At 37.4% G+C, this 15,243-nt stretch overlaps 1 protein-coding gene across 1 annotated transcript in view; it reads left to right on the top strand.

Moving 5' to 3' along the window:
• hspa4a (heat shock protein family A (Hsp70) member 4a) overlaps nt 1-15,243 on the top strand; it is a 70,890-nt gene that overhangs the window by 25,648 nt on the left and 29,999 nt on the right. The window contains exons 6-11 of the mRNA XM_043703337.2: nt 2,172-2,305; nt 2,605-2,849; nt 4,902-4,978; nt 7,185-7,336; nt 11,508-11,614; nt 14,151-14,284. Of these exons, the coding sequence (XP_043559272.1) occupies nt 2,172-2,305; nt 2,605-2,849; nt 4,902-4,978; nt 7,185-7,336; nt 11,508-11,614; nt 14,151-14,284 (849 nt within the window). The remainder of the gene's footprint in view (nt 1-2,171; nt 2,306-2,604; nt 2,850-4,901; nt 4,979-7,184; nt 7,337-11,507; nt 11,615-14,150; nt 14,285-15,243) is intronic.

Here is a 15,243-nt window from a genome sequence, read left to right as displayed (position 1 = left end):
TTCATTAGTACTGGGTTCCCATTCATTCATTCATAATCCTTTACTGACCATTATTTACTATAACTTGGTTTCTTTTATTCATTCATAAAATTGCGATTCTGTAGTTCCCAAATTTTAAAAACAACCCTTTCAAACCTATTACTACATTTCCACAACTTATCAGCCCTTGGTACAAGCAGTGTTTACCTCTGAAGAAGTGCAGCATGCAGAACAATACTGTCTCCAAATCTCCACGAATCAGCCCTTACCAACCATTTCCTGGACCTGCATAGATTAAGTACCTGTTAAATACCTTTTAACTGGGCCACTACTCCTTTTTCAGAAACCAACTGCCATGAAATTGCATGACTGAATGAATCTCATTTCAGCAAATAGTAAATAAATCTCAACTCAGTTGCAGTAATCAGTTTAATATCCTTCAACCTTTTTATTACAATTCCTAACTTATTTAGAGCAAATAGGCCTCATATTTTTACTAACATTTACTTAAAAGACAAAAGAGCAAACACTTCTTGATTATGCAAGCAAACTGGACGGACACTCTTAATCCCACTGGAAGTAACAGCCAACACTTAGCACATGTTTTAATCCATCTCCATCTCCCAGGACAGAAGCCCTTCAAACCTTTGTGTACAATAGATGAAAAATGTAACACCATACATTAATATGTAATTTTAATATGTAAGGATTCTATTGCTGCCTCAAACTTGTGCTGTGGTTGCTGAATAAAATAAGCTATTTTCACCACTCAGTGATTTCAGTTGTTAGTTGAACACTATTCTGCAGTCGAGTTTTCCTGAATATTGCTTATGTCATATTGAATAAATTTTATTAAGCAATTTAGCATGCTTCATGTAGAATTAATAGCTACTTTTAAATGTTGCCATTAAGGTTAAGAATAATTTCAACGTAATAGCATTGAAACAAACACAATCTTCGAGAAACTCAGTGTGTCGAGCAGCACCTTTGGAGAGAGAAACGGTTAATGTTTTAAATCTGGTATGATTCTTCATTCTGAAGTCATACCATTCAATGTTAATTTTGTTTCTCCTGCCACACGTTGCCAACCTGCTGAGTTTCTCCAGCATTCGGTTTGTTTTCTAGCAAGCACACTATCTTGCTTGTGGTGGATTATTTAATGTTATTTTCTTTATAGAAAGGTGGTTGGTCAGGATACTAGAAGGCTGTCTGTTTCAGCAGTTGTGTTGAGTCTTTAATGTTTCATTTTTGAGTGATAAAACTGTTTGGTAAAGTTCTTTTCACTCAGCATAGCATTAAAAGGTTGGTTAAAATTGTGTGACCGAGATTGGAACTTGCACCCATGACACTACATAATGTCAAAAATCATATATAATATTTATTATATTTGAATCCAAATTATCACTACTTTTGAATTAATTTTAAGTTCTTGCTTTGTTTTAGTAACTTAGTGAAGTGAATTGACACAGATGTCAATGGGTTTTAAATGTGCCAATTCTCCATATGAGTAATTCAACTTTTAATTAGTGAAAATAGTTTTTGAAAAAACTCAACCTGCTTATTAATTACTTTGTGTCCCAAGTTTGTTTCACTTAATTTTTGGAGCATGCCCACTCCAAAAAATAATGTATTCACCTTGGATGGATTGATCAATTATGTTTCACCATGCTCTTTTTCAAACCAATGGAAGATCTAGTTGTGCTGAATACACTTTGCACTTTAAAATTGCTATGAATCAGTTGCCACAGCGGAAGGAATGTGGTTAGGCTGAAGTTCTAGGCTATGCTTCCTTTTCTCTCAAGACTAAATTTGTCCTTAGTTGCAATCTGTGTCCATCAGTCTTTTGGTAGTGTACTGAAGACTTATGAATATGATAGGAAAAGGCAGTATATTTGTCAGGCATGAGGAAACCAGGTCCTTATACAGTTTCCATTCACAGCTGCTTTGTAATTTCATGATCAGGGGTAGAAGTTTTTCCTTCCAAGAGATATTCTGTCCAATGGTAATGCTGATCTGAATTGTCTTTACCAGCATTTTTCAATTTCATTAAGGAGAAATATGATTATTTCAAAAACAATGTTCTTTTATTCAGGTTCACTACATTGTAATTTTTTCTGTATATCTTCCATGTTCAAATTAAAATTACTTCCCTTTGGAATGTTGTGTAGTTACAGTTACTGTTTTATATGCAGTTGCACTCGCTTATGGGATATATAAACAAGATCTGCCGGCCCCAGAGGAGAAGCCGAGGAATGTTGTCTTTATTGATTTGGGACACTCCGCATATCAGGTTTCAGCCTGTGCATTCAATAAGGGAAAACTAAAGGTAAACCTAGAAAATGTTTAATGCACGTCTGTCTTGTTTGATGTTTTGCCGAATCAGTATTGTAAAATGCTTATCCTTGCTAATAAAGAAACTGCTTCACTTTGATTTTAATTCTGCTGCATATACTTTCCGTTATTTCTTAGCGTGAAGGTATGAAGTAAGTCTCTCTTAATCGACAGGTTATGACTTTTAAATTATTGCTGTTTGTTAGAACAAATAATGGTACACATAAAATGTAACTTGATTTCTTGGTGCCATCTTTCTCTTTACCATTTCACAGTAAGTTTATGTTGTCCTAGGTCCTCGCTACTGCTTTTGATCCCTATTTGGGTGGAAAGAACTTCGATGAGATTCTAGTCAATCATTTCTGTGAAGAATTCAGTAAAAAGTACAAACTCGATGTTAAGTCAAAGATTCGAGCCGTAATGCGGCTATTCCAGGAATGTGAAAAGCTGAAGAAACTTATGAGTGCAAATGCGTCTGACATACCAATGAACATTGAGTGTTTCATGAATGACATTGATGTTTCTGGATCATTGAACAGGTACAAAATAAAACCATTTCAGGATCCTAGTCCCTTAGAAGTTATTTTTCTAAAAATACAGTATTATACTTATTGCTTGCAAGAGAAAAAACATAATAAAATACATCTAGACTTCACAAGTCATAGGTATGCACCACAGAAACAACTCTTTTTGGTCCAACTCATCCGTGCCTTCCGTGTATCCCAAATTGAATGGTTCCCAGTTTCCTGTGTTTGGTCCACATACTTCTAAACCTTTCCTATTCATGTACCTGTTGAAATGTTGTAAATGACCCATTACTACTAACTCTGGTAGCTCAATCGGTATGCACACCACCCTCTGTGAAAGTTGCGCAATGATTTAATATTTTTCATTACCTTTAAGTACAGTATCTCACTATATTTTTCTCAAAGTTCTAGTTTGATAACACCCAAATGGAAAAATTAAAAATATTAATTATCTTCAGCCATTTGCTTGATATGTACAGTATAGCCATTTTAAAGCTAGGGGTGTTAATGTGATTTATGTTGAGCTTAAGGTACGCATATGAAATGGACCAAAGGGCAGCATGGATTTTCTTTTGATTATATTTTATGTGGTAAAGTATGTTGTTTCCCTCAGTTTAATTTTGTTTTGGACATTTTCCATGTATTTTGTTTATCAGAGCCTAAGGAGAATATCTCTTCTCGCCTAGCCTAGGTCCATACCAAAGGCAAAACGCAACTATTTGGCCTAATACTACCCTACCTTGCACGTCATCCAAAGTGTTTTATCATTTTGAGAGTGAAGCAATATTCCTGGTATCTGAGACAGGGTGGTTATTATCGAATTAAAAACACTCTTCTTTTGAGATGTGAATAAAAAAGACTAAATAGTTTAAAGTTTGATTACTGCATGCTGATTTTATCTTTTGTCTCCTGACTTGCTTTCTCAATACTGTAGAAGTACATATAACTGATTCACAAGACATTTCAACGGTCACTTGTCACTGCTGTTGAGAATATTTGCCAGGTTTTAGAATAAAAGTGCTTCGGGGGGGGGGGGGGGGGGAGGGTAATAGATTTAACCAGATGCTAGAGATGGAATCAACGTGTCAAGCTTGAGCTTTAGGATGTCCATAAGTTTGTGAACAGGGGCTGTATGCACTGTGCTCGTGCATTCAGGAGATCCTGGCACACGAGTTTCAACATTGTCAGCTGTGCAAAGCTCAAAATAACAAGTGATTCAAAGCTTTGAACATCTGCCCCATTTTCCTCGCTGCCTAAAAGGTATCACTTCAAAATGTCATGTTTTCGACACAGTCTAATTGACGTCCTCACATGAGTCTCTCTGGAGTACCAGAAGTCTTGGCTTGAAGGCTGAACCTTGTCTGCTGGAGACAAAACCTCCATTGAGTTTTAAGTGAAACCAGTGACGTATCATCACAAATTTAATGAAACAATGCCAGTGGAGTTATGATGCCATATAACGTATGGACTGACTGTCTTCAGGGTTTTAGTAAGTCTTAAAAAGCTTAATGTGCAAAACAAATTTAAGTTTGTGAAGTCAGATATATTTAAGGATGGTCCAAGCTTGCTACTAGTAAGTTGCTTATTTCATTTTGACAAAACAATGCTGTATTAATGTTTTATGGTATTCTTCAAGATGTTGGCATTATTAGAAATGTCAGTATGTGTTGCCCATCCTACATATTTTTGTATGACGGTGAACCTTTTTCAATTATAGTAGTCCACGTGGTGAAACATTTGTAAAGGAAATTAAAATTTGAAGCATATTTTGCATTGAAGATAGGAACACCAATTTCTAAGAGAAAATGAGGACTGCAGATGCCCATTTCTGACCTGACCAAAGATTGTGCAACCTTGAATCACTGCTTAGTGAGATTTTGATCATGCATACTAGTTTAATATTGGTGGTTTAGTAATGAGCATAATTACAAATAGTTTGAGAATGTTTTCAAGATGTTTAGGAGAGAGAAATAATTTTTAGGTAATTGTGTTTTGAGTTCTCATTTTTTTTCCCCCAGACCTGGTCAAAATTTCTCAATATTTTTCTATGTTGTGCTGTTAAAGGGCCCAGTTTGAAGAAATGTGTAGCTCGCTTTTGTCCAGAGTGGAGGGTCCTCTTCGCAGTATTATGGAGCAAACCAGTGAGTAAACAAATTAAGATTTGTTAGCCTGTGGATTTTCTATACTTGTTTCACACCTGTGATTTTTTTTTTTGAAAAAATTCAGTAATTGCAGTTTAGAAAATAGTTTGTGCAAAAGCTAAATCTGCAAATACAGGAAATCTGAAATGCAAACAGAACATTGTGGAAATGCTTAGGAAGCAGATAATCTAGTACGTTAGGGCAAAAGTGAGGCTGGACCATTTGCAAGAAGTTTCAGTTAGCAGTGCCAAGTAGATGATCTGTCTCCAGAAATCCCCAATCATAGATGGATAGTCTTCAACAATTTGATTCATTCCACATGACATCTAGAAGGAAGTGACAGCAAGCAAGTATTTGACTGACTGTCACAGTGGAGCCCTGTGAAAGCTCAAGTTAATGGAAGTCTGGTGAAAATTCTCCACTGGTTGGAGTCACACTGAGCATGAAGGATGATGATTATGGTTATTGGAGGCCATTCATGTCAGCTGGAGAATTTGTTTCTGCAGGAGCTCCTCAGGTTGGCCCAACCATCTTTAGCTGCTTAGCCATGATCTTACCACCTACCTAAAGTAAAAAGTGGGGATGTTTGCACAATGTTCATCACTTCGTGACGCTTCAGACATTTGAAGCAGTCTGTGTCCAAATGTAGGAAGACCTGGACACTATTCACAGTTGGGCTGACAAAAGGAAAAAATGTTGGTACCACAGAAGTGAACATCTCAAACGAAGAATCTAATTATTGGCATATGACTTGTCCCATTACCAGGACTGAATCTCCTGCGAACAACATCCTGGGACTTACCTTTGCCAAGAAGCTGAGCTGGACTAGCCTTATAAACACTGGGTTGCAACAGCAGGTTAGAAGCTTGGAATATTTCAGTGCCTAACTCTCTTTCAGAATCCTCAGGGCCTATCTGCCATCTAGAAGGCTTACGTCTGGGGTGTAATGGAATACTCCCCACTAGCCTGAGTGAATGCAGCTTCGACACTGAAGAAGCTTGACACTGTCCAGAGCAAAGCAGTCTACATAAATGACACCACATCCAAAAAAACGTTACTCGCTCTACCACTGATACTCAGGAATCTGTGCCATCTACATGATGCACTATAGTGATTAACTAAGGCTTCTTGGACAGTATCTTCCAAAGTCATAACTACTACCATCTAAAAGCACTAGAGCAGTACACGCATGGAAACACTACTAGCTGTAAGTTCCCCTTCAATCATTCATCATTCTGACTTGCAAATATATCAATGCTGTCAGTGTTGTTGCATCAAACACCTGGAAAATTCTCTTCCTGTCAGCACTTTGGGTGTACCTATGCCAAACAGACTGCAGCTGTTCAAGATGGCAGCTTGCCACCACCACTTCAAGTGTAGATGCATTTATATGATAAATGCTACCCTAACCAGTGATGATGCCCACATCCCATGAATAAATTTTTAAAACAAAAAGGGCATAGCCTAATTTAAAGCTGATAACTATTAGGGGGCAAAACATGGAGAGATTTTCCATTCTGTAAAAGAAGTCTGAACCAATTTCCCTAAAGGCAGTGGTCCGAAGTCAATTTGGAATTATGAGGACTGCAGTAACTAAACTTCAGTTGGGCAGGGATAGTGAGGGATATGAAGCAAAGTAGTGCTCGTATGCACAGAATAATCAATCATGATCAACCAGTTGGAGAAAGCTTGACCTGCATGGAAACCAAGATGAGCTGCTCCTTCAATCATGGGTTGTATGCCTCCTACTCCTCCAATCAGGGTGACCTCATAGAGGCAAGTGCAGGAGAGACCCGTGCTGTTTGATTATTTTCATCCTTGAAGTAAAAGTAAACACATACAGTTGGGGTGCAGATCAACTAGGATCTACTTGAATTGGAGAGCCAACTTGAGGAGTTGTGGCCTTCCTGCACCCAACATTCCCAATATCGTTATGCCTTATCTGTCTCAACTATCTGTACTTGAATATTCCGTTTTCTGAAAAAAAAGTGAACGTTTCTTTTAATTTAACTTTATTTATAACATTCTCTAATAGCTGTTGATGTGACTTCTCACAGGCTCATTTTATTATAGTAAAATCCTAGATTTGTTCCACATGAATGGATATTTTAAAGTAAAAAATCTTGTGTTAAAGAACGTTATCTTTCCCCATTTCTGTCATTGCCATTATAGTCTATATGTTGTAAATGTCTTATCCTTTTTTTAGAACTGAAGCGAGAAGATATACATGCTGTCGAGATTGTGGGTGGAGCAACTCGTATCCCTTCTGTAAAAGAGAGAATTGCCAAGTTCTTTGGTAAAACACTGAGTACAACTTTAAATGCAGATGAGGCTGTCGCACGTGGCTGTGCTTTGCAGGTGAAAAGTTTATCATTTTATGATCCAAAGCATACTGATCAACTCTTGATCAATCTGTCACTGAAAATTTGTTTAATTGTATCTCAAAAGTTACTGAGTTATCATTAATGTAGACTGAGGTACAAAAAAACATCTTCCCTGGTTGATATATAAATTTCTTAGAGTAGGAAGTAAGATGGCAGGTGGTTCATATACCAAGCAAAGCACTTGTATAGACCTGTGTCTTGCTTGTTTTTGCTGTAATATTGACTTAATTTTATGTAAAAGAAACTTTAATGCTGATGCTGAATTCTTCAGTAAGTCATTGAACAGTGGTGTGTTTGAGATTGAATATTGCCAATTTTTTTACTCATGATGACAACTGTTATTTTAATGAGTGATATTGATGGATTGAGTATACCATAAATTACTTTGAGATCTAAGTGCTTAAATAAAAAGCCTCTATAATTTTCAATATGTAAACAATATGCTGTACTCATATAATGGCAAGATTAAAGCTCATGCTTATGATTCCTCCCATAACGTGTGACTGTTCTCAGCCTGGTCGAATCAGGTGCTTTTTTCACAAGCAGAAAAGGAAAGTCCCCTATGTTTTTGATTAATGCAAACATATGAGACATGACAAAAGCTCAAGTTGGGCCTCCATTCCATTGCCTTTTTGAGGAGAGGGGACAAGGTGATTAAAAGCAGTCTTTTAAAGTATATCTCGCCTTAAATGAAGTTTTATCATTTCGTTTCTAGCTTTATGTTCTGGATGAGATTGGCCATTTAACAAATAAATTGATTTTGATCCAGAGTTTAATGGTGAATTGCAATCCTTTGAGCTTGGAGCTGATCAGTGGGCGGCACGGTGGCACAGTGGTTAGCACTGCTGCCTCACAGCGTCAGAGACCCGGGTTCAATTCCCGCCTCAGGCGACTGACTGTGTGGAGTTTGCACGTTCTCCCCGTGTCTGCGTGGGTTTCCTCCGGGTGCTCCGGTTTCCTCCCACAGTCATAAAGATGTGCAGGGTCAGGTGAATTGGCCATGCTAAATTGCCCGTAGTGTTAGGTAAGGGGTAAATGTAGGGGTATGGGTGGGTTTCGCTTCGGCGGGTCGGTGTGGACTTGTTGGGCCGAAGGGCCTGTTTCCACACTGTAATCTAATCTAATCTAATCTAATCTAAAAATTGAATTTGGTCTTTGGGAAAACCCAACAAGCTGAAAAAAAAAGGATTTTTCCATGAGTATTGCAGAAGTGGGATTTCATAAGTTGAGGCTTTGCGCCTTCCGAAGTAGAAAAGGTTCCTGCAAAAGTTGACTTTTTTTCTGAAAGAAACTTTTTTTCTCTCAAGTATCTAAATAAACTAAAAAAAAGTTTATTTAGATTTTTGGCAGTGCTCAGAACTGTTGGAATTTACCCAAACTAACTACTTGTAGTTGCTTGGGCCAAATTTGAAGCCACCTGATATATTCTGCATCAACAGTCACCAATTTGGAGTAATGGAGCATTCATGTTCTCAGAAATCATATTGATTCAAATCCAAATACAATTCTTTATTTTCTGCAATCTGAATTTGTATCAATTGCTGCATTCATCAGAATACTTCTAGCTATGGACTGTTGTTTCCCAAAGCACCATCTTTCTTGTCATGTCTTTTTTTATCCTGCAAATTATGTTGAAATTTGAACTTTAATATGGTCAGCCTTTCTTTGCTTATTGAATATTCATCAAAATTGCTCAGTCATAGATATTGACAACTGAATTCATTTGAGCTCTTAAATCAGGACTTTAAGATAATTTGACCCATGAATTTAGTTTAAAACATATTCATTAAGTACTCTTACTTAGTAAATGTGAGGTTATCCACTTTAGAAGTAAATAGGTCAAAATATTATTTAATTGGTAAAAGATTGCAACATATTCTTGTGCAGAAGGACTGAGGAGTACTTGCATATTAATTGCTAAAATTTGATTTGCTGGTGCAACAGGTAACCAGGAAGCTGAACTGAATATTGGCTTTCATTGGTAGATTGAATTTAAGAGCAGGCGAGGTTCTGCTGCAGTTGTACAAGGTGTTGGTGAGGCTGCACCTGGAGGATTGTATCCAGTTGTGGCTGCACTTGAGGAAGGATATACTGGCTTTGGAGACAGTGCAGAGGAAGTTCACCAGATTAATTCTGGAGATAATGGGGGTTACCTTATGAGGCGAGGTTGAGTTGCTTGGGACTGTATTTGCTAGAATTTAGAAGAATGAGAAGAGATCTTATAGAAACATAAAATTATGAAAGGACTAGATAAGATAGCGGCAGGCAAATTTGTTTCTGCTGGTGGGTGAGACTAGGACTAGGGGACGTGGCCTTAAGGATAGGGGATGTAGATTTAGGACAAATGAGGAACTGCTTTTCCCACAGTAGTGAATCAATGGAATTCTCTGTCCAAGGAAGCAGTTATGGGCAGCTTCATTGAATATGTTCAAGACACAGTTGAATGGGTTTTTGCGAGGTAGCAGAATTAAGGTTTATGGGGATAATGCACGTAGGAGGAGCTGAGATGCTGGATAGATCAGCCATGATCTTAAAAAAAAAAATGGTGGAGCAGTTTCGATAGGCCAAATGGCCTTTTCCTACTTCTATAACTATGAAACAAAATCCAAGTTTGAACGTAAATCTTAAATTTACTTTAGGAAAAAAATCCAGGTGTCATAGATGGTCTATTTCTAAGAGCATTGCCTGCACAGTTTTTCCGAATTTTTGTTTAAAATAATCTGTAACTTGGCTAGTTCTGAAGCTAACCTGTCGTAAAATGTTTTGTGATGGAAAGAAAATGTTTGCTCTGCCATTTACCCCTTTGTTTTAGTAGTTCATTTTCAGATGTATTAATCAACTTGTATCATGTAACTATTGAGTATTTTGTTTTAAAAGCATTTTTTAGTGCTCCCTGGCTCTCCTAGTTCATGGCAGATTTTGCATCCTGTGATATGTCACAGTTTGTACAGAAACAGGAGAGGAAAAAGCACTTGTCAAAACCAGTGCGTCTTGCATAAACAATACTCTATTGAATCCTATAATCCCAAATGAGTGCCATAGTCTTTGCTGTATCTAGTTCCTACAGTCATTTCTGACCTCCCATAAAGCAAATTCCGGTGGCTCAAAGCTGGCCTCTGACAATGCAACTTGTCTTTGGTATTTCAGATCTGCTTTGTTGATATTATCTTTATTTTCTTTTTAAAAGGCTTCAATATGTGAATAAGATGGTAATCTATGTTGAAAATTAAACAATTGTTATTTCAATCCACTATTGAAAAACATCACAAAATATATCAATACTGTGTGTCAGCAGAGTGATGGAGTTTAAAAAGCACTGCTGCCTTAATACCAGCAAAAACATTTAAGTTTGTTTTCAGTTTGAGAAAATAGCTGGACCTACCTGTACAGTATCGAAGTTCCTAGGAACATTTAGGAACCAGTTGCAATTTGATGGGTTGTCACTAATGTCTTGTCAATGTAGTTTTGTTTGATTAGAAATTGTGAATGCGTGTAGTTTTAATCTCCAGAAGTGAAAGTGTTTTTTGAGCTTTTGTGAACTCCAAAATTCTGTTCAGAAGCTTAAACTGACTGAAAGTGGTGGACAGGAAACTTGACATTTTTGTGCTGCAAATGTGGGTTATTTTTCACTTGCCTTTTTTTGTACAGTGAAGAGATCCATGTAGATTACCTCAGCAGTGTTAGTATTTATGTTGCAATTTTCCCAAGTTTCTTTTATAATTCATAATATTGGCATTGCTGGAGAGGCCAACATTTGCATATTTCTAATTGCCCTTGAGAAAGTGATGAGTCCATGTGTGGGTACAGCCACAGTGCTGTTCAAAAGGCAGCTTTGAGATTTTTATCCAGCAACAGCGAAGGAATGGCATTATACATCCAAGAGAAGATGGTATGCAGCTTGGAGGAGAACTTAGGGGTAGTGGTTTTCCTGTGTATGTTGCCCTTGTCCCTCCTAGGTGGTAGAGGTTATGTGCTTGGAGGATACTGTTAAAGGGTTCTCATTGAAGGAGTGCAGCTTGTAGATCAGAGTTTCATCAACATATGTTGATGAAAGAGGGAATTGTTGTGCAAGATGTGTGGGGTGCTAGTCAAAGAGACTGCATTAAAAATTAATGCAAAACTGTACTTTTTGTTTTTTTTTCTAGTGTGCTATTCTTTCACCTGCATTCAAAGTAAGGGAATTTTCTATCACAGACTTAGTTCCATTCCCAATTTCCATGAGGTGGAATTCCCCTGCAGATGAAGGACTTGGGTGAGTATTCTTTTTCCATCTTGTCTTGTGCATTTCAGAAGTTGGGAGTCTGTTCAAATTCCCATTTGCAATTTTCACATGTTTGTAAACCTTTTGAGAAAAAAAGTACAGTAATAGTCATGAATACATCACCATTTATATTGTTTAACTGCTTGGTATACACTCGTCGTGACATCATGGCAAAGTACTATTATGGCCCTGGTTCTCGATCTATTAATGACTTGTAGGATTCTTCCAGCTATGGCAGAATTGGCTTGTCTCTGGTGCCTGAGATGAAATATCTGATTCCTGCTTTCGTAATTTGCAGGTGATGTTACCAGGCAGTTGTCATCAATCCTAGAACCATATCTTAGTACTCAAGTGCCAGGGAACAAAAGTGAAGAAAATTGGCAGACAAACTTGACTTATTATCTGTTGTATACAGTAAAACCTGGATTATCCAAATGAGATGGGCTGCGAGTATTTTATTTGAATAATTGATCGTTCAGATAATTGATCTGATTGTAAACAAGCAGTAGTTTTGAGTGCTGGTTATCTGGCAAAGCATGCCATAATGTTGTTTATCCAATAACAACATCGAGCGATAATTTGAGAGCAAGTTATCGAACATTTCTCGGTTATCCGGCAATGCACACCATAATGCCGTTTAACTGATAACTGAATGCTAAGTTTCCTAATGCTGTTTTTAACGGGACCTTGAGATCTTGTTTGGATAATCCGAATTTCCAATAATTGATGTTCGGATAATTGAGGTTGTGCTGTGTAGGGCGTAAGCTTATGGTTAATTGATTTTATATTAAAAATTGTTTGATTTTGAAGTCCTGAATTTCTGTGCAAGTGCAATTTGTTCCTGCTCTTCTGCAAAATCATGAGCTCTTCCAAAATTTCTGGGAAAAATGATTCTCCTGTCTCTGCTGTCAACACACTTTCAGATGTTCTGTATTGATCCTTTTTAGCCACAGGAACCAAGTACAGGGCGTTAATGTGCCAAAATTGTGATTGCTATCTATTTGCCTGTCTCTGCCATGCTCCTGCTCCTTTTTCCCTTTCTTCTGTAATGCTAAACTTGCCAAAACAAGCTGATGGAAATAGTCAGCTCTTGCAGAATCTGTGAAAAGTGAAATAAAGTCCGTTAACTATTATTTCACTCTCTTCACCCTCCCCTAGATGCTGCCAAATCTTCTGAGTTTTTCCAGAATTATTATTCAAATTTCTGACATCTTGGGGAATTTATTTTGGCAATCTCAAAAAAGTTAGCTTTTTCCAGTCCAAAACCTAGATCTGTACCTTGTTTCTGTCCAGCTATTCCTCATTCGGCTTATCTTGTCCATAATAGATTTTATTCCAATAAATCTGTTAATCCAAACCCTTTCTAGGTCTTATTTTCTTCCAAGCTGAGCCCTGCATTCTTTCCGTTACAAATTTCATCTACATCTGTCATTGTACTGTTATCTCTGCTGCAGCGTGTCTGCCAGTGACTGAGGCATAGAACATAGAAGAATACAGCGCAGTACAGGCCCTTCGGCCCTCGATGTTGCGCCGATCCAAGCCCAACTAACCTACACTAGCCCACTATCCTCCATATGCCTATCCAATGCCCGCTTAAATGCCCATAATGAGGGAGAGTCCACCACTGCTACTGGCAGGGCATTCCATGAACTCACGACTCGCTGAGTAAAGAACCTACCCCTAACATCTGTCCTATACCTACCCCCCCTTAATTTAAAGCTATGCCCCCTTGTAATAGCTGACTCCATACGTGGAAAAAGATTCTCACTGTCGACCCTATCTAAACCCCTAATCATCTTATACACCTCTATCAAGTCACCCCTAAACCTTCTTTTCTCCAATGAAAACAGCCCCAAGTGCCTCAGCCTTTCCTCATACGATCTTTCTACCATACCAGGCAACATCCTGGATTATGTCACAAGGTTATTCCGGTGCTCAACGGCTATTCCCTTCATCTCATGCAAATCACTGCAGCTTATGTCCTGTTGTACACACCCATCATCCTTGTGATTATTAACTGATATTAATTCATGGCTTCCTTTCAAGTTTATCATCTAAAAATTACCAGTTTTCTGTTTTCCCTTCATGACCTTTTTGTCCATCCACCTACCCCTTCTCTGTATTCTTCTCATCATTGGTTTTGTGTCTTCAATTATGTTAAGCTGTAGGCTTTGAAATTCTGTCTGTCTATCTCTACCACTCCTCATATCTTACTACTCTTACTAAGATTTAATTTTTAGTTTAATGTTAATTTTGCTTATGTCTGAACATACCTCATTGCTTTTCAACGTTAAAGGCTCTAGTAAAAAATGGGCTATCATTTGACAGAATTTTCATGGCATTTCCTTTATAAATTTAATCCAGTGAGTGAAAATATATTTTCTCAACCGAGAGTAAATTAATGTGGACATAATTTGCTGTTAGACTTTAATGAAATATTTATAGCGTCATGTATGTAACTTCAGACTAATGGTTTGTGTGTATAGTTAGTGTATTTAACTCAAGTATTCTATAATTTTATTTGTAGTGATTGTGAGGTGTTCCCCAAGAACCATGCAGCACCGTTTTCCAAAGTTCTCACTTTCTACAGAAAAGAACCCTTTAACCTTGAAGCAATCTACAGTTGTCTCAAGGAATTGCCTTATCCTGACCCCAAAATTGGTGAGATAAAGTAAATGCTTATGTTCTTTCTAATTGCTGTTTTTAGTGAAGAGCAAGTAAACATTGCTAAAAAGAGACTCTGAGAACACTTTTTGTCTTGCACTCATTCCTATAAAATCAACCTTATTGAAATGTCATGAATAGAGCCTCAGCGATGTTTATCATGTAAATGTTGATGCTGAGATTGGACTATCCTGCATGATCCAGTTTTCGCTCCTGTGTCATGCAGACTCATGAAAGGGCCTATGGCCAGCATGCTTGTCACTGAAAGGTATCAGTCTATCTCAGATTAATCCTAAAAGTGAAGTTGTTTCTCAAATGTTTATAGGTTACATTAGATGTGTTATGCTGCTACTTCAGTGAACACATGATTGCTGTACTCTGTCCAAAATTCTGCTGTCAAACCAAAAAAAAAAGTTTTTTATCTGCAACATGAATTTGTGATCTCGTATATATTCTTTCCAATACTGATGTGATGCCAGGTGTTGGGAATGTACATCTTAATGACAATGTGTTCACAGTAAGCTGAATCGATCTTTGCTTGTAAAACTTCCAATATAGCATCTATCATGAGATGGGATTCTGCTATTGGACATCTTTTTATTAAATAATCCAAAATGCACTAAGAATTATCCTGATAGGGAAAGGATTTTGTCCACATGTTGCACTTCTACCATTGAGAGTATTATGGAGACTGTGTATTTTCCTAAGACTCCCATAACCCGTTTGAGTTGTTGTGCCTCATCCGAAATAAATTTGATAACTAAGATAATTAACAGATTTAGCTGCATCTCCATTCCAGCTATCATTCTGCTTACAAAGCTATTGGATGTACATTATATTTAGGGTTCATTTATTGTCTAAACTTTATTTCATGAACATTAGTCCATTTCTGGAATGTACATGTGAGGACACTTTTATTCATTCATGGGATGTAGATGTTGCAATTAAGAGTCAAC

The sequence above is a fragment of the Chiloscyllium plagiosum genome, unplaced genomic scaffold (assembly GCF_037043375.1).
Source record: "Chiloscyllium plagiosum isolate Xiang-an unplaced genomic scaffold, Cpla_swu_hap1 HiC_scaffold_16, whole genome shotgun sequence".
Classification (NCBI taxonomy): Eukaryota; Metazoa; Chordata; class Chondrichthyes; order Orectolobiformes; family Hemiscylliidae; genus Chiloscyllium; species Chiloscyllium plagiosum.
The sequence above is the reverse complement of the archived record's forward strand: the minus strand, read 5'-3'. Positions and strand labels throughout refer to the sequence as shown.